At 37.7% G+C, this 22,076-nt stretch overlaps 2 protein-coding genes across 3 annotated transcripts in view; one reads left to right on the top strand and one right to left on the bottom strand.

Annotated features, from left to right (window-relative positions):
- The window catches only part of flnba (filamin B a), a 290,646-nt gene extending 284,617 nt beyond the window's left edge, over window positions 1-6,029 (top strand). The window contains 2 exon segments of the mRNA XM_030135348.1: window positions 2,208-2,417; window positions 4,523-6,029. Of these exon segments, the coding sequence (XP_029991208.1) occupies window positions 2,208-2,417; window positions 4,523-4,710 (398 nt within the window). The 3' untranslated portion in view covers window positions 4,711-6,029.
- Window positions 6,030-12,192: 6,163 nt separating this feature from the next.
- LOC115418930 (uncharacterized) lies at window positions 12,193-21,540 on the bottom strand. Of its 2 annotated transcripts, none has more exons than XR_003935374.1 (2): window positions 21,442-21,540; window positions 12,193-12,523 (listed from the first exon to the last, which is right to left on the bottom strand). XR_003935374.1 is itself a non-coding variant. In XM_030133483.1 (2 exons), exons 1-2 carry the CDS (start codon window positions 13,702-13,704, stop codon window positions 12,338-12,340), a joined length of 681 nt encoding a protein of 226 aa, XP_029989343.1. In that variant the 5' UTR covers window positions 13,705-13,715; the 3' UTR covers window positions 12,193-12,337. The 2 variants fall into 2 exon arrangements, 1 of the variants encoding a protein (XP_029989343.1); XM_030133483.1 differs by lacking the exon at window positions 21,442-21,540 and adding an exon at window positions 13,210-13,715.
- Window positions 21,541-22,076: the final 536 nt, after the last annotated feature.

Below are 22,076 nucleotides of genomic sequence, written 5' to 3'. Positions count from 1 at the left end.
ACCTGCTGAACGATAGACATGTTTGTGCTGGACTTGCCCGTGGCGAGGGCCTTTAGATGCCACTTGCGGCTGTAATTATTATTATTTATTTGTTTTATTTTTTTTTGTCCTGCGCTGTGAGCTCAATTTTGGTCAATGGGACCACGTCCAATGTAAAGTTTGTCGTACAGCCACAAAAATTGGTAAACACATTCATCATCAGGAGACAAACAAAAAATATTATTATGGCCATGCCCCTAAACCAACCCTTAGTCGGCCATATTGGGTTAAAATTTCCAAAATGCTGAGTCAGCATTTTCGCTGAAGTCATGTTTTAACTATCTCCTCCTTGGCTGTTTGGCCAAATGAGCTGAAAATTGGTGTACAGTATCTAGGGAAGTGGGGCATAAAAATGTAGCCGAATTTTTGGGATCGGTGTCACCGTTTTTGTGTGACGGCGTCGCAAACTTTGCAAAGTTTCTTCAGAAATTTACCATTACAAAAATTGCTTCAGCTCAGACATACGAATACCGATTTGGCTCAAATTTGAATCGGACGTCTATCTCCCAGGCCTACACCCATTTAATAAAAGAAATTGAAATTTTGCACCATAGCGCCCCCTATGAATTTACATTTACAAAAATGACATCAGTTCAGACTTACGAACACCGATTTGGCTCAAATTTGACTCGGACATCTGTCTCCCAGGCCTACACCTATTTGTCAAAAGAAATTGAAATTTCACACTACAGCGCCCCCTACAAGTTTTTAAAAAAATTTTTTTATTAAAATTGCTTCAGTTTGGACATACGAACACCGATTTGGCTCAAATTGGACTCAGACGTCTATCTCCCAGACCTACACCCATTTATCAGAAAAATGTGAAATTTGGCGCTATAGCGCCCCCTACAACTTCACCTTCACTATAATTGCTTCAGTTTGGACATACAAATACCGTTTTGACTCAAATTTGAATCAGTTGTCAATCTCCCAGGCCTACATCCATTTATCAAAAGAAAATGCCATTTCGCTCAATAGCGCCCCCTGCAAATTTACCTTGATGAAAATTGCACCAGTTCGGACATACAAACACCGATTTGGCTCAAATTTGACTTGGTGCTACATCTCACAGGCCTACACCCATTCAATGGAAGAAATTGAATTTTGACTTCATAGCGCCCCCTACAGATTTACTTATACAAAAATTTGTTCAGTTCGGACATGCAAACACTGATTTGTCTCAAATTTGTGTCAATTGTCAATCTCCCAGGCCTACACCCATTCATCAGAAAACATAAAATTTGGTGCTAGAGCGCCACCTGCTGAACAATGGACATACTTTTACTGGATGTGCCAGTGGTGAGGGCCTTTCAAGGCCGCTTGCGGCTTTAATTTTTTTATAATTTTTTTTTTCTTTCTGCTGCATTTTGAGCTCAAATTTGACCCCCTGAACATTTACAAAAACTCACCAAAGTTTGCCCAAAATTCAAAAATGTGCAAAATTGAATTTACATATAGGTTTCGTAGATGTTGGTAAAGAAATGTTGCAACAGCGCCCCCTTGAAAAGTGGAAATACATTACGCCAATGGGAGCATGTCCAACGTAAAGTTTGTCGTAGAGCCATGAAAATCGGTACACAGATTCATCGTCAGGAGACAAACAAAAAATATTATTATGGCCACGCCCCTAAACCAACCCTTAGTCGGCCATATTGGATTGAAATCTCCAAAATGCTGAGTCAGCATCTTCGCTGACGTTGTATTTTAACTCTCTCCTCCTTGGGTGTTTGGCCAAATGAGCTGAAAATCAGTGTACAGGTGTACAGTAAAAAGGTGTACAGTATACACAAAATTCTTCGAAAATTTACCATTACAAAAATTGCTTCAGCTCAGACGTACGAACACTGATTTGGCTCAAATTTGAATCAGACGTCTATCTCCCAGGCCTACAGCCATTTATTGAAATAAATTGAAATTTTACTCTATAGCGCCCCCTACAAATATACATTTATGAAAATTGCATCAGTTCGGACTTACAAACACTGATTTGGCTGAAATTTGACTTGGACATCCATCTCCCAGTCCTACACCCATTCATCAGAAGACATTAAAATTTGGTACTAGAGTGCACTTGCTGAATGATGGACATACCTTTACTGGACGTGCCCTTGGCCAGGGCATTTCAATGCTTCTTGCGGCTTTAAATTGTATTATTGTTTCCGTCTCAGGTCTGCGTCTGGTGAATGTGACTAATGCTAGTGAGATGTCCACCCTGACGGTGGACCCGGCCATCCAGGCATCCAGCAGCAGCCTGACTCGGAGCGCTGGACCCTGGACTTCTGACTCCGATGCCAGTAAGGTTCAGACTCGAGGTCCTGGACTCAGCAAAGCTTTCGTGGGTCAGAGGAGCAGCTTTTCCGTTGACTGCAGCAAAGCAGGTTAGAAGATGACACCTCCAAACATTACGGAATTTATTTTAAAAGCTTATGGGAGAATTTAGTTGTAAATAGAATATATTCAGATGTTGGCTTGGTTGGCAAATAAACTAGGCAATAAGAATGCACACATAGACTGAAGGAGTAGCTTTTCTACTGTGCTTTAAACATTATAAATATGGTTTTAACAAATTATTATTTAGAGTTATCCCTATTTCTCCCCTTTCAATTTTCAAAGATTTGTTTAAAGCTGCAGCTATCGCTTATTTGAATAGACAAATAAAAATAGTAAAAATGTGAAACAGACATGTCTGAAAATGACAAATAACTTGTCCTTTATTACAGAACCAGCTGAAGCAATGAAAGAAAGTATAAATGTAAAAGGATATATAAAAAAAATCTATAACAACAGTATAAAAGTATATATAAAAATATCTATAGATATAAACAACAAAGTCATGTGACATCTACAAACAATATGTGCACTGCAGTCAGCACATTTGAATCCAACTTATTAATAACTTAAAGGTCCTGTACAGACAATTCGTTTAAAATGGATTGCAGCGACATCTTCGACCGGAATCGGTGGTGTTTTTAAGGGACAAAGACTGCTTCCAGTGAGTACTAGCACGTACTGTCGTAAGGGCATAACTCTGGCCAAGGCATATTGAAGCAAATCACTGAAGAGTGGATCCTCTTTACAACTCTGCATTTCTTTTTATCAAGACAGTAACTTGCAGGGCGCAAAGTGACGTTTGAAACAAGACAAGTAAACTTCATGAAGTCCGTATGTAAGGTAGTTTAGTAACCGGGGTGAAAATAAAAATGAAACCTAACTTTGGAACACCGACTCCTGCTTCTATGTCTCTATTTCACTCCGGAGTGTTACTCACAGACCGGTGCTCTCAGACATGTCCCATTAATATACATTTGCACCAGCTTTTCCACAAAGTATTCAAGCTTTTTCATAAATTACTTCAGTCATTCAACATCTTCATCATTCTGCATTAGCAGTTCAGCGCTAGCTGCTTCAGCTCTCTGCATTCACAGTTTTTTACTTTTATAATTATCTTGTTTCTGAAGGGCAGTTTAGTATCCAGGTCCTGGCATTATCATTAAACTCCATACAGAAGCATTTCAGTCTCACCTTACAACGCCCTTAGTTTGGGACTGAAACAATGCTCCAAATAAAACATATTACCAACGTCACAGAGCTAGCTCTGTGGTGAACGCAGAAGTGTTTACTAAATGTTCGACTGAGCTACCAACAGCCACTATAGTAAAATACAGTGTTCCAATACATATGTATAAAGAAAAGAAGCATTCTATACCTGTCTAGAAGGAAGAGGGCCAACTCAGGGTCTGTTTTCATTCCTTTTAACTCCTTTTAACTCTATTGGTTCAAACCAATGCAGTGTTTTAACTCGTGTTCTATCACTCTCCCATTTAGCTTTCTTTTTCTTTCTGCCAGCCCAGCTCCAGTTCCAGTGTCCACCATTACAACAAAATAAATCCAAGAAATCCCTTTCTTTAGGAAAAAGGACAGATCTTACTCCTCACTCGTTCTGCTTACTTCTCACTGCTAACCTCTGCCGTCGGTGTGGTGCCATTGTGATGTAGGTCTGCTGTAAATCAGTCCAGTCTTGTCCGACTTGACCAGGGAAGCTGGAAATAGCATTTGGAAATTACGTATTTTTTTGCTGATAATGTCATTTTAAATTGCAGGCGAAGATCAGGCATATATATATAAAAATGAAACTTTTTCAAGATCATGTAGAAAGTCTGTACAATATCTTTAAGATGGAACTAACAATCAACTTTGTGGTAACCCTGGTATCATGTGCATCAGAATAAATGGCTGTGTTAAACAAAAAGTGGGACCAATGTTGAGCGGCAATGAAATTAAGGAAACAAAGCTTCGATTCAGGAAAATTATAGTTGAACTTTTTTTTTTTTTTATCAATTTAAGTCAGTTAATTGATTTATTGTCTCAGCTCCAGTTTGGTTACATTCAAGCACCAAAATGCTTGGTTTAGGTTTAGGCAGCGATCAAAGGTTGGGTTAAGAATACAACATTTCATTGTGATTTGTTTTCATGTCCTGTGCAGGTAAAAACATGCTGCTGGTGGGAGTTCACGGCCCTCAGGTTCCCTGTGAGGAAGTTCTGGTCAAACATCTGGGAAACCTGCAGTACAATGTCAGTTACATGCTGAAGGAGCGGGGAAACTATATCCTGGTGGTTAAATGGGGTGACGACCACATTCCAGGCTCCCCCTTCCACGTCACTGTCCCATGATGCACCAAAAGAAAAAAAACACAAAACCCTGCTGCCACTCCTGCACCACATCACATCCCACCTGCTGTTTTGCTAAATAATTGTCCATTGAACAGGTCACTGTAGTGTTCAGATGTACTGAAAGCCCTGACTTTATTCTTTACATGTTGAGGTGTTTGCAAGCTGCTTCAACAGTCCTTCAGAAAGTGAAGTGCCATAAAACGCCCCATTTTTTATTTTAAAAAAAAAAAAAAGGTGGGAAGGAACATAAGGGAATGTAGATTTGGTACTTCATCTGTGCAGTGAAGCAAAGCTGCAAAAACATAAACAAAGAAAGTGGCCTAAAACTGGAATTGGAATACCTAGATTTTGCCTGTGACAACAGTTTTTATTCTTGATTGGTAAATTGAAAGTTGCTAATTTTGTAACGCAATAATTTCATTTCTCAGATTTACATCAAAGGGTTAGAAATAATACTTTAAACACTAATTATAAGAACAAGTAAGTGCAGTCACAGCACTTTTCCCTCAGGTTACACAGATGTTTTTCTGCAGTTCTATTGCTTTCACTGCAGGATCTCTGCTGGCCAATGTGTTTGTACAGAAATGTTCTCACTAAATCATATCTGATGATGTGTTACCAAACTAAAATGAATTAACAAGAAAACTGGAGTTCTGTGTGCTTGCTTTGGTCAGTTTAAATAGTAAACTGTACACAACTACTGATGTTTTTGTTAATGCATTGCTTTCAAATTAACACCTTTTGTGCCGTCTGGCTGCCATAATAAATCAGAGACTGTCAACGCTGCCTTCACACTACTGTTTTCCTGCACTGTAAAACTGACTTCTCAGTTCAGTGTGAGTTTAGAGCTTTGGGTCTGTATCTGTTGTGTTATTCTTTCAGCTGCAGTTTCACCTGAAAAGATCTTGTTGAACTTTGTGGATCAGTTCTGATCAGCTTCAGAATCACATGCTGTGATGATCAGGGAGTTAATTTTGTATTACTTCTAATTAAAATTTGTCATCTTCACGTGATGCACTTAAATTAATTATAATTAAAATATGATTCAATATGCATGCTATTAATTTGGGCAGAAAAATCCAAATTAAAATGTTTGAAACCAGATCTGAGCTGCAAAATTCAATGTCACACTTCAGAAATGAGGAAGAGTACAAGTATTTGTCTTAACTGGATGTTGTTGCTAGTTTTGATACTCAAGGGTTTCTAGGCTTTTAAACTTGGACAAAAACTTCTCATTTTGAATTGGGGAACCGGTGTTTTAATGTAAAACTTAATCCTGAGATGATGTACATTTCATAAATAAAATCAGCTGAAATTTACACCTGGATTTGTGGAAGTTTTCTGTTTAACCTTGACCTTCACATTTGATGCTTAAAGCAGGTTTGATGAATTTTTCAAGGAATACATCTTTATTTAAAAATAGTTTTGTAACTTTTATTTTTACTCTATTTTTCATGGGGTGTCTCAGTTTAGATGTTTTAGATTTAGTGCTTAAGTAGGCATAAGTAGGCTACATGGTTTCATTTGGTGATGAATGAACAACTTTTACTCTTTCTATATTTTTCATCTCAGTTGGGGTTTTTCAGTTTTTATGAATAAAGCCTTGATTAATAGAAGCTGAAAGAGCTTCTGGAATGTAAGGACTGACAAGACTATTATTTATTCATGAGGAACAGCTTTGACTTGTATTTCACAAGAAAACCTTAGGCTGCTTTCAGACAGCAGGTCATAATGCACAATTTGGATTTTTTCGTGAAATCTGATTTTTTTGTGTGCTCATTCATATTACAAATTAAATGCAACTTCTGTCAGTTCTCAGTATCAACTGAATGCGATCCTGAAGTGACCCGCATGTGCAAAAGAGGTCCTGACATAATGGTGACCACGCAGCACGCACTGTGTTTATGGAAGTAAATACGTAGGCATCTCGTATCGGCGTGTGTGGCACTGATAAAGTTTCTCTGCAACCAAAGTCAGCACCATTACAGTCAAATAATTTTAAGTAGAAGATTAAAAAAGCGGAGAGCCAGGTTTTTTGGTGTGGCTTTTTGTGGTGCAATGGCTGCTGTGTCTACAACAGAGTATTTGGATGCAGAGTTGGAGTCAGCAGGGGTGGGATAGTGATGTTAGCGGCTTCACTGACACAGACTTCATTCATAATTTTCGAATGACAAGAGGAATGTTTGAATATATCTGTGACTGCCTCTCCGTAACACTCTCACGACAAGCCACTCATCTCTGGCGACCTATATCTGTTTGCAAGCATGTTGCAGTCGGGCTGTACACTCAAAAAAATAATTAAGCCAAAATGTTGACTTTATGTATTTTAATTACATGTAAATTTTCCATGTAATTCCAACACATAAGTTCAAAGTAAAAGGTCACATTAAATGCAATGTTTTTATCATGTATAGTTAATGTAAACAAAATCATTTTTTATTAAATGAAGTTTAAGTTAAAGTTAATGCTAATGTCTGCATATACTTTGTGTTCATTTCATTAATACACTTTAAGGTGAACTTTTACATAAACCTTATGTTGCTTATTCAATAATTACATATAAAGATAAGAGGAAGTTTTACATAAACCTTATGTGTTTATTTAAGCATCCCACACACAAGCAAAGTTCTGAAAAAGTTAAAACTTTATTGTAAACCCAACAGTACTTGAGCATAAAAGCCAATGGCTTTATGCCATAACCAGTAAAACTGATTATCTAAGTGCACTATGTGAGACATTTAAACTCAGAAATAAAACTCAGTTACAATATTAATGAGGTAATACAAAAACAGGAGCTTCAAATGAGGGCTAAATAATACTGTTTAAAAATAAAATGACCTGAGATCAAGAATAAACAAAGTAAAACAGCATTTAAGTGTGCAGTCCTTTCAGTTTTGTCTGTAATAAACACACAAAGTCTGTTTTGACATGAAAAATCAATCACTGAACTTTTTCCCACAAACTACATAACAATAAAACAACCTAAAGCTCAAGTGCACAATTATTATAACCTATCAGCTCCAAATAACTCTGCATTTCTGTGATTTCTTTTACCTCATGACTAAGAGGAGAATGCAGTTGCAGTCTGTTGGCAAGGGGAGGCAAAGAAGATGGCTGCAAAAAGCTCCTGCTGATGTTGTCCTCCCTCAGTCTTGAGGTAAAGCAAATTACCTCCTGAGCACCAGCACAGGAATGTTGCCGGACAACACAAGATTCAAAATGCTGCTGTACTGAGAAATACAGAGGACAATGTGGAGCTGAGGCTTAAACTGCATTGTGTCAACTCATTTGTCAATGGCGTGAATGTACTGGACATTCTTTTGCAATGGCTTGAATATAATGGTCATTCTCATTTTGTAATATTGTATTGTAATATTTAGTAATTAATTATTATTCCAATTAATTATTATTCCAATTAATTATTTAATATTAAGTATTGTAATAGTTATGCACTAAAGCTTTAACATTCGTATGTAAAAACATACTAATCTAAACATCTTAAAACTTCTGAGAACATTACATTTTAAGAACATTACATTTGGCATTTATCGGGAACAATTCAAAAGGGTTTCTAATACATAAAACCACTCTGTAATCACAAAAAAAAAAATCACAAAATAAAAACATAAGGCTTTCCTGGGTGCTGACATCATAGATCATAATCAAGACAGAAGAGTATCAGTCCACCAAGACTTCAACCAAAAAAACAACACCCATCTCAAACAAAAACATCACTTGCAAGTTCAATGTCATCATAGGGGTTGCAGAATCCTCATCAAAATTAATTGGAAAAAAAATAAAAACAACCCTTTTGCCTGTAATAAAAGAAATCAGAAACATTAACTAATGAGTTGTAGTTCCAAGGACACTTAAAGCATCACCAGAATGGACAGAGCAAGCCCAGCTTACTTGCACAATAAAAGTGAGGCATGGTTAACATCCAACAGTCAATAATGATACAGAAGAGTGTGTGAAATACTAGGGCAAATATGGTAAACATATCTGTGAACATGCCAGAAAAGTGTCCACCTAAATCAATCTGACCAAGCCCTAAAGAGAGCAGCTTACAGCAGCTTTGAGGCTGCAGAAACTATCAAGAGGAGGGTGGACCAATAAGAACAGAATGAATCCACATAAGTGAACAACTATCTAATGAACTCTGTAAACACCAATGTTTAGCAAGTGTAATGTAAAGCCATTACACATTTGAACCAGCTCGGTTCAAATGATTTTCCAGGTTATCAAAATGGCATTGTTCAATGAGCCAAAATGTGGCAAGCTCAACTGTCCGGCGCTGTACTTGTGAGTACTTATTGAAGCATCTTTATCTTAAGTGTTTGGACCTTAGGGGACAGTTTATTGCCATCCAGGGTCATCAGCACTTTCTGGAAGAACTCAAATGTGTATTTGAGTTCCTGGGGATAACTCAGGTTGAGTGTGTAAATGAGCCCAAAAAGCATGGCAAATCCAAAAGAGATGCTCCTCAGATTGCTTAGGAGCTCCACACCCTCGATCACCACTCCAACAGCCTCTGGCTCATCCTCTGCATCAGCACCTTCTTGGCGAATCACATAAATCCCCATGGTGGTCTGTGCAATCTCTCTCTTAGCTTCCTCATTGTTGACAGTCTATTGGTACAAAAAAAAAAAAGACCATTATGAAATAAAGAAAAAAAATACAAGTTAAATACTGAAAGCTTACAGTAAAATGTTACTACTAACCAGGTACTCCTTGACAAGTGCGTTGCTGTCCTCGTTGAGGTAGACACACAGAGATCTTATGACACAGTCTCTCTTAACTTCAATGTTGTCCCTCTAAGAAAGAAGGCATATTAAATATGATTCTCCAATCTCAAATTTAAGACATTTTCCAGGACACCGTCTTATTCTTAATACAATGATTATGATAGACAACAACAACAAAAAAAAAAAAAAAAAAAAAAAAAAAATTGGGGGCAGCACATTTATGCGTACACAAGGTTTATTTGTATTTGATCAGAAATTATGGTCCAAAAGAAAGAGTATATACAGTTGCATTGTAGTTCTGTTATTGTTCATGTTGACAGACTGTCAGGTATCATAATAAGTGGACAGTTTTGGCTACTGTCATCCTGCATAATCATGACCAATGTATGGGAAATCAAGCACTAAAATGCTTCTAATGTGTATACATGTGATCTTTTGTGTCAAACAGAACTAAAACATAACTGATTAAAAACAAGTAGCAAATCAAGAAAGAACACTGGAAAAATATTCCCTTTCACCTAATTTTTGTGTGACATTATTGCAGGATTGCTTTCACACACTTTTTAATGGACTTAATGAAATGACAAAGTACACAGAGTAGGACAGAAGCACAGTAGATTGACCAGCTTACTGGCATGTTAATCATTAAAAATACCCGTGGTAATGTCCATAGTTTTACCCAATTATTTACATAAATATGGCTTATAAAGCTAGATACATGGCTTATTAAGATCAAATAAACTTGGCACAAAAAGTTTGGAAACTTAACTTTGGTCGATCCTATTTCCATTGTTTTTTTTACCGATTTTATTGTATTATATATCATTAAAAAGCCTGTGTTATTTCCTTTCCTATGATACCCAACTCATTGTGATTGTGAACTTATGGAACAAGCATCAGGCCTACTAATGTGAGTGGGTTGCAGAAAAAAGTGCCGAAATTTCCCTGCAGCACACCTGCATCCTGCAGGTGTGAACCCAAAAATGAGATGACATGAAAGTCTTCTGTAACGGTCTGAGAACCTTGTCTGCAGACGTGTGAAAGACAGCCTGCGGTCCCCCAGTGCTGCTCGAGTAAGAAACCGATCTTGCTCAGGTGTTGTGACCCTGGGACGTCCGGTGCGTGGCAGTTGTGCGGAACTTGGCAACCAGTTTGGAGATGGTACCAGGGCGCACTCCAAGTAATGCTGCAACATCCCTCTGCCAGACGCCAGCTTCAACCTGCCCTATAGCACGGAGCTTATCCACATAAGACAAATGCGGAATGGCGATGTTTTGTGTAAAACAACAAAAAATGAACACCTGTGGATGACGGCACCATTATCGACAGGTGTTCATTTTTGGGTTCACACCTGCAGGACGCAGGTGTGCTGCAGGGAAATTTCAGCACTTTTTTTCTGCGACCCACTCACATTAGTAGGCCTGGTGCTCGTTCCATGAGTTCACAATCACAATGAGTTGGGTATCATAGGAAAGGAAATTACACAAGCTTTTTAATGATATATAATACAATAAAATCGGTAAAAAAAACAACGGGAATATGATCGACCAAAGTTAAGTTTCCAAACTTTTTGTGCCAAGTTTAAATAATCTGTTGCAGGACAGATTTCATGATTAGCTGATGGTATTTTCTTAGGAGGTTAAATTTTTTTGAAGTTAGCTAAAATCACATACTTGCCATCATAAAATCCTATGGCTGGTTGATTTGCTTTCACACCACAAATGAACCACATCAGAGTCTATTTGGAACCAGACCAACTCATACCTTTTCAAGCAGTTTCAGTCCAGTTTTTGGTCCACACAACAGCTTTCACAGTAGTCCACATGAACCAAACTAGCTGGGCAAATGAACCATGGCCCAATTTAACTGAACCAACAGGCTAGGCCTACAATCAACCTCAGAAATGCTGTCAATCAATCCACGGTGCAGACCAAACAGCCAGGCTGAGATAGTCTTAAGTGTGGTTTTGGCCCAACTCTGTTGTGGTTCATTTGAGGTGTGAAAGCAAATCAATTAACCACAGGATTTTATGATAGCAGACAGCATGTGATTTTACAATAATTTTAGATGTTAGAATAATTTTAGATGCTTAACTACAAATAAATCCTTCTGCTGATCTTGAAATCTGTTCAGGAAGACATTTTAAAGCAACCACAAATAAGCCGTGTATATTTATGCAAATCATCTGGTAACCATTATAACACAGAGGCGTGTCAGTGCGGATATTTTTCCTGAACAATGGATCAAAACCATTTAAAACTTTTGTGCTTATATCCTACTCCATATACTCTGCAAGTTCATAAAGTTCATCAAAAAGTGTGCGGCAGTGATTCCACAGTGATTTAGCCCCAAATCATTACTGTATAAGTCACATCCTTTTCATCCTATCTCTACCTGCTGGTCATTATTTGTAACATGTAATCAATTTGCTGTCAAATACTTATGTTTATAATCAGTTTCTTTGTGAACTCTTTGTCACACAAGGAACATAAAACCATCAGAAGGATTTAAGTGCTTCATAAACTTCTGTCAGTCACAGCAATTTGATTTTCCTACATGGACTCTGGTGATGCAGGATGGTATATGCCAAAGCTGTACAATCTTAGAGTTACCTTTCAGTCTGTGTAACTTAATACTTACTTCTACTGATTCATTTGTAAAATGTCAGTGTCAACATGAACCACACCAGGGCTAAAATGCAACAAGACGTCATTTTTTCCTTGGTTTGGACCACATGAACCAAACTACTGCTGTGAAAACATCCTCAGAGTTATATATTGATTTGTATAAAACTTTGTGAAATTCCATTTAAAAATTCCAGTTTTAATAATATAGTAACCCTTCTCAACCAAGTGTTAGACTGAAAGACAGATTTTACTTAGTTAAGTAATGCAACAGTTTAATGCACTTGCCTTAGCTATCGGAGCCATGAGCAATCGGATCTTCTTTCCAGCAGCCCCGCCTCTGCTGTTGAAGATCTTGATCAAGTTAGCTGTGTATTGGTCAAGTTGTCCGAAGAACTTGGCTTGAAGCGGCAAAGTTGTTATACGCATGAATTCAGCATTTATCTGTATGAGAAAAGGCGAAAGAAAATACATGAGATATTTAAACAACAGTGATCTAAATTTCCATGCTTTAAGAAAAAAAACATTTTCTGAGCTGAAGAGAAGAACAAACAGACTTTTGACTTTAACAGGAGAATTGCTATTGGGGCAATATCTTTTATAAGCCCTTGAAACTTGGGGCAGTTGAATTACAGCCAAAATAGAGCTATATTTTCATGAATTAGGTGTTGTCTGGATGTAACATTTTGTAGTGAGTTTTTATAATTTGCTTCCCTTAGTTTAGGACTGCCAAATTGCAAACAGTTACAAAATGTGATCTTAAAGATATCAGTACCATATTTTCAACACACTGCAGCCTGAAAGCATTCGCTATCCACACAGCAGGATGAAAATTTTCCAATTTGGCGCAGGCTGCTTCATTGTCATGTAATTTTAACATAAGAGTGGGCAACCCTGTGCCACAATGGGCCGACCCTCTACACAGGATTTTACTTCAACTAAATTTCATATTTTATAATCAGTCTTTGACATTCATTTACTTAAGAAATACTATCCACATAATACCATAGAAAATAACAGTTCACAAGTAATTTAGAGCGCAAAAATGTTAAGACTGAATTAAAACTTTTAATCAGGGAAAAAATATCTGTACATAAAACAGCATGCAAAACATGAATATTAATACTCACTTCACTCACTGTAAACAAGGCAGGCCACCTGTTTACAAATTCAGTGATCACAGGTTCGTTATGGACAACCTCCTGACGTCTGTAGGAAAAGGTCCTCTGCATTTTCTCCCTGACCACAGCTTCATTGTTTCTCTTTTTCACCTCTGTCAAGAGAGCTACCCGTTCATCTTCAAGACTCTCTCTTGTTTCACCCCCAGGGAGGGATGGCAGGAAGTTTACCTCTGCTTTCCGTGGTTTTTTGATGTTTGCAGCTGCCTTGTCTTGACCTCTGCACTTGTTCTTGAGAGAGTTTATGCTGACCTCTAGGAGTCCAATCTTGCAAAGTTTTGTGCGAAAATTGGCAACCTTAGTCTTTAGATACTGTTTCCATCCCTCATGGCCAGCACAAGTTCCTCTTTGCATCAAGCATGGATGAGTATGCACCAGAACTTCAGCAGCCTCTTCAATTTGGGAGTCACTGGGATATGCTGTGTATTTGAAGATCTCTTCAGCCATACCTTCAAGGATATCCATTCTTAACTTTGGTGGAGGAATAAGAAGAGTGCCATTTGCTCTGAATTCTGCATTTGCTGTTTGGAGCTGAATTTCAGCAAAATATGAAAAGCGGGGAACAATGAAGATTGGAGGCCAAGTGGAGGTCCTTGACTCTGGAATCGGATCCAAAATGATGGTGTCTGCACTGCCAAATGAGTGATCAGGGGACAAACTCACTTGGTTGATGGATGGAGAGCTGAGGGTGTTTGCAGACAAGCTTCCTGGGATCTCAGAACTGTGTGATGTGCTGGGTGAAGTTACTGGAGTGCTGGTGCTGCAAGATGGTAGAGTCTCTGGAATACTGGAGCTCGTTTCTTCACAAGAAAAAAATATCACTTTGAGAGTATCCCTATCTCTTATTTCACTGGTTGACATAAGATTAACATATTCATTTCCAAAGTCTACATCCTTGTATTGGAGCCTGAACTCCTCTGTAAGTCCAAAAACAGTCTTTATCTCATGGACAAGCTGATCCACAGATGCTGGCATCCCTGACGTGAGGGTAAGTCTTCTGGCATCATCTCCACCAAAAACAATTCTCAGGTGGATGGGACTTGACATCTTTCACTCAACCTATTCTAGAGAACAAACATAGGAAACAGAGGTTATGTAAAGTACACACCCATTAATGCAGCCTCATATCAGAACTTCAGCCAATGGTTATTTTCATCATTAACCCTTTCATGCACGAATTATGAGAACCTTAATCAAAATTTTTTCCTGAGTGTTTTTATTCCTCTTCAGGCGTGGGAAAAAAACAATGCGATTGAAAATTTTCTTCTGAAAAAGAAATTAAAAAATAAAATAAAATAATTAATTAAAAAAATAAATAAATAAATAAATAATAATAATAATAATAATAATAATAATAATAAAAAATAATAATAATTAATTAAAATTATTATGAACCTATTTTTCATGAAGTTGCAAAAATATCCATTCAGCTGGACACCACAAATTTAATTTTTGATCCACAGAAACATGTATTTACTGATAAATTGTGTGAAAACTATGGAGAGGGCTTGTGATTCTGGGGGTTTATGCTCAGGAGAGATCTACATAATTTTACCAATTCATGTCAGAAAAGATATGTAGTGTCTTAAAACTTTAATAAAGATATGTGTAAAAAAACAAAAAAAAAAAAAAAACAAAAAAGAGTAACAAAATCCATGAAAATACATGAGAACTGCAGTAGAGTAGCTGTCCACTGTAGTGACCAGTATGCATAAAAGGGTTAATTGATCCACATTTTCCCATAAGATCACTCCAACTGTATACCTTGAGCCTTGACTTCCTTTGTTACATTGCAATGGCTGTGCATTTGGTGCAGCTTGTAGGGCACAGCAGTAAATCTTAGCATGTAAATGAATCTAAAAGTGCCAAAAAATCTCTTTAATGCTTTGAATACTTTTGATGTAGCTGGCAGAAGCAACTTCACACCATCACTAGATGTGTTTGTTTTTGCAAGTGTCCACCAACATAATGGGAATAACTGCTACAGAGACAGATTTTAAGACATGTTTAATCCAGAAACAGCAGTTTCAGTGGTTTTGCCAATCTTCACCAGACTCCCTTCACAAAACTCTAATTTTAACATCATCATAATCAACAAACTCAACAGAAAAAATAAAACCCAGCAAAACCATCAGGACTCATCTTTCTACTGTTCCATTGATCACCAACTGTGGTTTTGTCAAAAATAAACCCATTATTCACCACATTAGACGTGAAAATGTCCTGGCTGTACATGCAGCTTCTCCCTGCTGCTTCTTGGATGTCCCCCTACCTCTACCTCCTTACTTTTATAAATCTACATTTTTTCACATCAAAGTCTGTGGATAAGAGGTTTATCTCACCCAAACCAGAGCCGGTGATTGAAAGCCCGTTTTGGTGACTTTTATCTGGTTGAGTTTGCATGAAGATAAAGGATTTCAAAATTATTTTGTAAGGGGAATTTGATTAGTTCGGAGAAAGCAATTAAACAACTGTTTCTTGTTAAATAAGACACATTTTGTTCTTTAAAATGGTATGTCTCAGTGATTCTTTCCTTAATATTTCAGACACTTACAATGATAACCTAAGCCAGTCCAAGGCAAAAATAAGCACGTTTAATGGACTTACTTGGACAGTGCACAGTTACCTTGAAGAATTACACTGAACCAAAGTTTTGCTTCTGTCAGCTGAAATGTTCTTCAATATCAGACTAATTTCAAGAATTGTTGTTCCCATCAGTCACTTCAGATCAAAACATGAGAAAATAGATTAAAAAATACTGAATTCCCCCTTTAACAACAATTAGCCCAAAAAAACCTGAATTACGCTTTATGAGTGAAGTAACTCTTAACTTTTATATGGCAATTAAAGCAGAATATGGATGTAAATATATAGTAGGGCTCACACCAGTGATTGTCATGATTTTATTCAAAAGTATACTTCTCTCATCACTTTTCTGTATTAGAAATTTAGGCAAATTAAAGATAATTGGATTTTTAATTAGTAGAAATTACATGAACACACAATACCAGTCATATTTTTGTTTTAATTACTTAGTATAATTCAATATCTTTTCAGATGGCTGACTAGTTATGCAGTTATTTGTTGCACATCTACTTCATAAAATTAGTGAGAAAAAAATATGTTATAGACCCACCTTATACAATGATATGCCTTTTCAAGGTAACCATCCGTCTTACACCAACAGTGTACTCACAGAGTGGATAAGCATCAACCAGGTCTTCAACATCAACTAGGGCAACCTCTCTATTAGGTGACATAGTCACGTCATATGCTCGGAAGTGCTCATGATACCATGCACACAATATTTTTACAACAAAGCTCAAACTGTTCTTGACAATGCACATTTGGAGAATTTCTGCAAACTCTGGAAGACCACACGTTGAACCATAAGGAATCAACATGCCAATTCTGTAAGAGATTCCTTTGTTAGTTGCATTTTTGGCTAGATGTACCTCATTCATCGTGGGGTATTTTTGTTTGAGGCTTGCTGCTACTTCCTTGTTCAATACATCCACAGGAAGGATAGAAACATTTGCAACTTCTAATGAGGATTTAAGATGGGATGCATTGATATGATATGCAATCATTTGCTGATGTTTGGTTGCTAGTGTGAGTGGTATATTCTTGAAACAATTTGTATGACGAGCAACTTCCTTAAAGAAGCTATGCTTTGCTTCAAACCTCATAGTCCATTGCCCCACTAAAGGCCCAAAACATTCAATCATTTGAGGGTAGTGCTCAAGAAAGTGATGTTTTGGTAAGAGTCGTTCAGGAAAAAGCTCCAAATATCTATCTCTGTGTTCTGTGATTTTGCAAGCCAGGTAGGCAACCGTCTCTTTGTTATGAAGAGGGGCAACAGCGAGTTCAACGATTTCTTTTAAATCAAGCAACACAAGCCAAGCAGACTCCACTTCTGGTATCAAGTTTCCTATGATAAAAGGAAGCAACCTCAATAAATTCCAGTTTTCGTGGGCGTTACCTCCAATGGTCTTTGTAGAGGTGTAAGTGCGTGGTATAATATGAGGTTTATTAGTTCTATCGCCCCACTTATATGGAAAGTTCAGGATTAATTCATTGAGAGAGTTAAGAGACAGATACTTTTTGGAAATGAATACATCAATGCAGAGGGCAATCTCTACTAGAACAACACCCTCAAATAAGTCGTGAACTATGTCAGGGGGGTAGCCCTGAGTAACATGAAAATAAGATAAACTCTTGGTAAACACACACTCCCCCTTTACACCACAAAAGATGGTTGAGGTTTCCCTTGCAAATGTAACCTGTTTGTCATGTATGTCTTTTGCTCGAATGTTAAAATGACCTGACTGAACAGCCTTAGTCTGAATATCTGATCGCTCACCTGTACAAAACCTGCAGAAGTAGACACCCGAAAAGCTTTCAGTGAAGCCTGCTATCCCATGGCCTCCTAAATTATCTGCAATTACCGTCTCGATTGTGCCTTTCACAAACTCTCCAAGACCTGAAACAAAAACACCATACTTCTCTAAAATAACCAAATCCTGTAAAAGGGGCTCTAAAATGTTTTCATAGCCATACACCTTTACATCAGTAGTCCTGCATAATACAGCCAAGTAGATGGAAGAAAGAGCTGAGTGAGATCCAGGTGGCAAATTATTCAAAATCCAATAGACACCACAAAGTTTATGAGTTTTTCTTGATGTGCCTAAGGGGTTACAAACCTCAAAGTCATCAACATATAGTGATATTGATAATTTCAAATCCTCTCCGGTGAAAAAAACATTTTCTTTATGGTAAATTCCATCTCTTATCGATTTGTACTGCACTACACCTGAAGTATTTTCCTGTGTTTTCTGGGTATGGACTACACTTCTTAAAATGTCACTGTTACTTAACAGATGCTGCAAAGAGGACAAAATAGGAATATACTGAAATGTCCTATTGGTCTTAGGACAAAGGATGTACTCAACTGGGCTCACCACATTGAAATATTTTTTATAATACTGCTTCCTTTTGTAAGCTGTAGCCAGGGGCCCGTCTTTTGCAAAGGCTTTGGCCACAGGATTGGACTTGCACACTTCTCGAGCAAGCTCTTTGACAACTGACTCATCAACTTGAACACTATGATTTTTAAGAATGTTAGACAGACTGTTAAAGGTGATGGGAACAGATGGGGAGCTTAACAAATAGTGTAATTCATGTAGTAATTCATTAATTGCTGTGGATGGTACAAACAAAATATGTTCCAACTTCAACAGAACTGAAGCGATGTTCTCCTCAACAACTTTGGAAATATCTTCAATACTAGATACACTATGTGCAGCAAAATCAGTTTCAGATTCTACATCTGTGTCTGCAGCACAAGACTCAATGTCAACAACTGATTCTTGTAATCCAGTAACTACACTGACAACCTCAGGTTTAAAATCATTTAAAGTATGGGGATTGTGCTTCCTGTTTCTGTGTGTTTGAAATGTATTATAGACATTAGTTTTAAACACACAACCTTTAAACATACATGTTACTGTTTCATGTCTACGTAAATGTTCATTTACATGACTGAAATACTCTCTTTCATTTGAAATCTCATGACATGCACACAACTGACATGAAAATGTAGATAACTTAGATGTCTTTGAAGATGCTTGGGTTTGGTGACTGCGGTATATATGACTCAAAAGATTATTCCATAAGATAAATGTGCAGGGACAATCAGAATATGGGCATGGATGCCTGAATCTGTTTCCATGGTGCCCATGCTTTAGCTTGCAATGTTTCAGTAACTCATACCTGCTTTCTACTGATATCCTGCACACCTTGCATTCCCACACGCCCATTCACATATTGTAGCTAGAAAAGAAAAGAGAACATGGTCAAGATGTAAGTTTGCTGCCATTTCTGAAGGAAAAAAAAGAAGAAAGAAAGCGTTAATATAGATCTTACTCACAACATTATGTGTACTCACCTAAATTGAGAGGTTGCCCTTTCAAGATGTGAGCTACTCAGTTGATTTGGCCCTGTGATGTTGTATCTGTAAATAAGAAAAAACAGTACAATGTTAGTTTCCAACCAGGTTGAGAAATAGTCAGCTGCAGGTTTGTGTGTATGTAACAACAACTCTTCATGGTAAAGGTACATACATTTCTCTGACATTGTGTATCAATAAGAATGAATACATGAATGTAATACTTCATGAACAATCAGTCATGTACAATAATTAACAGCACCCCATGCTGCACTTAAAGCAAGATCAATACGTAAATTAAGCAATAAATCTAAAGTAATTCAATCATGATTTGAGTTTTTACTGTTCATGTCTTCGTAAATAATTCTGGCATCAAAAGAAAAGACAAACAAATTGGTTAGAGCAGTGCATATTCTTCCAAATTCAAAGCGTTTTACTAATGATCAACAAGGCATTATTAAGGAAGGACTGATGACCGTTTTGGTCTTATTCCCAAGTAGTCAAATGAAGATATTTGGTCCAGAATATTTTTTTTTGTTGTTGCTTGCTTAATTTAATTTTTAGTCTGACTTGCAAGTGAATGTGATCATTTTAATAACACCATTTCTTACTCATGTGTATTTTCTGGCTGGGTAGTGAAGCAAATCCAAATTATTGCGCTCCAATATTTTTTTCAGGATTTAGCTAGTGCTATATTTGGTCCTTTAATGATACTTGATCGACTATTATGTTATCAATGAGTTTTGAATACCAACCAGGTCAGTTGAGGCATAAACATAATTAAATAACAATGAAGTGTTAGCAAATTGAGGGTCGAGTCAGAGCAGCAAGAGATAGCTGATTAAAACTAGGGACCAATTACCCTAGCATCTACATCAGCTTCTGCAAATGATGCATTCTGAGCAGCAGTGTCACCGCTGACTCTGTATTAGAGGGTGACATGGGACTGGATTTTCATTCCTGTCCCATCCCAATCCCACAGAGAAAATTTGTGTCCCGTCCCAATCCCGGGCCAGAGGGGAAAAAAAATTCCTGTCTCATCCCACTTCCGGTAAAGTGACTCCCACTCCTGTACCGCTCCCATTTTTTTCCCTTCTAGTCTCTATGCATACACTGAATTTGATTTGATCTTCTCCTGATTATTTTTAGATTACTTTGTAGTCTGTAGTTTTATTTTTAAAAAAAACTGGCAACAGGAACAGTTCATCTGTGGTAATACAGGAGGGTATTTATTTGGAAAAAGAAAAAAAGTGCATAAGATTCAAATATTAAATAAAAACTGCCATTTCAGTCTGGTTTGCCACTCTGAATTTTATTGATTATTTGCAAGAAAACGCTGCCCTGAAAGTAATTAGGGCTGTTTGAATAACTGAACACATTCTTGCATAATAAGTCTGTTATGCCTAAGTGTGAATGTTGGTGTATGTTGTGTGTACTTTACGTTGTAGTTCAATTTTTTCGGCCTCTGCGCTGCTGCTTGCTCCTTCCATCGCTGTTCTTTAATTTTCAGTGGGAAGCAGGCAAGCAGCGGCCAGAAGCAGTTGGGTTCTGGGCCGTGTAGTTCTTTTGACTTGCACTGCCGTGTAGGCTTATGGAAAGAAAACTACAAAAATGGCGGTGCGCCTGTCATGTTTTTCGGTGTGCGTGTCCTATTGGTTGATTCCCGCTCCCGTCTGCTCCCGTTAACGCCTGTATCGTCCCAATCACGTGATTAATAGTAAAGTTGACTCCCACCCCGTGGGATTCCCGAACAAATGTCAGCCTCTACTCTGTATCTTGCTTCGGAAGCGAGAGACCGCAGTAAAATATGACAAGTGTTGTTTCACGGAGTTGAGCAAGTCAGAAAGTGAAGCTGTGTTACTACCTGGTGCTAAGTCAATTAGCAGTTGCTAGCGGACTATGGCATAGTGTAGCTATCAACGCAGCCCGAGCGGCCCTGGGTTAAAGCAGTGTTGTTCACCGTAGGTCCTCTCATCTCACAACAACTCTGAATAATTTGGCTGTACTTGTAAGTTCATGGTTGGCGAGATACGAGCCACTCAGCTAGTGCTAGCACTTGCTAGCAGGACACGAAGCAGCTAGAGCAGACGCGCTAACCTAAATTCACCGAACTCATACACAGCAGAACAATCACATTCGCTTAAGTAAATTAAAAAACAAAATTTAAATTAATACACTTATCGCAATAACATCGCCATGGTGTAACACAACAAATGGACAATGGTTGAAATACTTACAGAACCTGCCGCTCATTTGGCGCAATTTTCCCAGTCGTTGAGGTAAACGTCTGCCACGCGCAGAGGTCGCGGGGTCGACTTCACCAACGCCCAGGGGTTCTGTTGGTGTTCCGGTTTTGGGTGGGTAAGGTTGCAACCAGTCTTAAGGTGCACTACCGCCACCTGCTGTGTTGGAGTATTACACACATAGCTGCTAAATGGGATCTGGCCACATAGAGGTTACTGGATTTGTTTACATTCAGTTTATACTAAGTAGATTCACATTGTGTTTATTTATTTTCCATAAAATTTAGTTACATTTTACATAAATATATTTATACTACTCACTATTTATTAGGGCCAAGAGTCATGACAGGAAATAAAAATAATGAGATCACCTGTTAACTCAGCCTAATTAAACTTATGTCTAATTTCTGAAGTTTTAACATGTGTTTATGTTTTCAATAAAGTGTCAAGATATAAAGGGTGATGCAAAAATAGCAGTAAAACTGGTCAGGAACATTCAAATGCACAAATGAAGTCTTCCCAGAATTTATTGATGGAGCCTATTGTAACAGTTTGTCATTTTTAAAAATTGGGGCAGCAGGATGGTCCCCTAGGAGTCCTATGTGAAACTTAAAGTTGAGTGTTGACTT

The sequence above is a fragment of the Sphaeramia orbicularis genome, chromosome 5, assembly GCF_902148855.1.
Source record: "Sphaeramia orbicularis chromosome 5, fSphaOr1.1, whole genome shotgun sequence".
Lineage (NCBI taxonomy): Eukaryota > Metazoa > Chordata > Actinopteri > Kurtiformes > Apogonidae > Sphaeramia > Sphaeramia orbicularis.
This window is presented reverse-complemented; position numbering and strand designations above follow the sequence as displayed.

Bases quoted from the DNA above. Each gene is read 5' to 3' on its own strand.
- LOC115418930 (XM_030133483.1), bottom strand. From the start codon at position 13,704: ATGGCTGAAGAGATCTTCAAATACACAGCATATCCCAGTGACTCCCAA. The intron at 12,524-13,209 runs GTGAGTATTAAT...TTTCTCATACAG, and splicing joins CCTTGTTTACAGTGAGTGAA to ATAAATGCTGAATTCATGCG.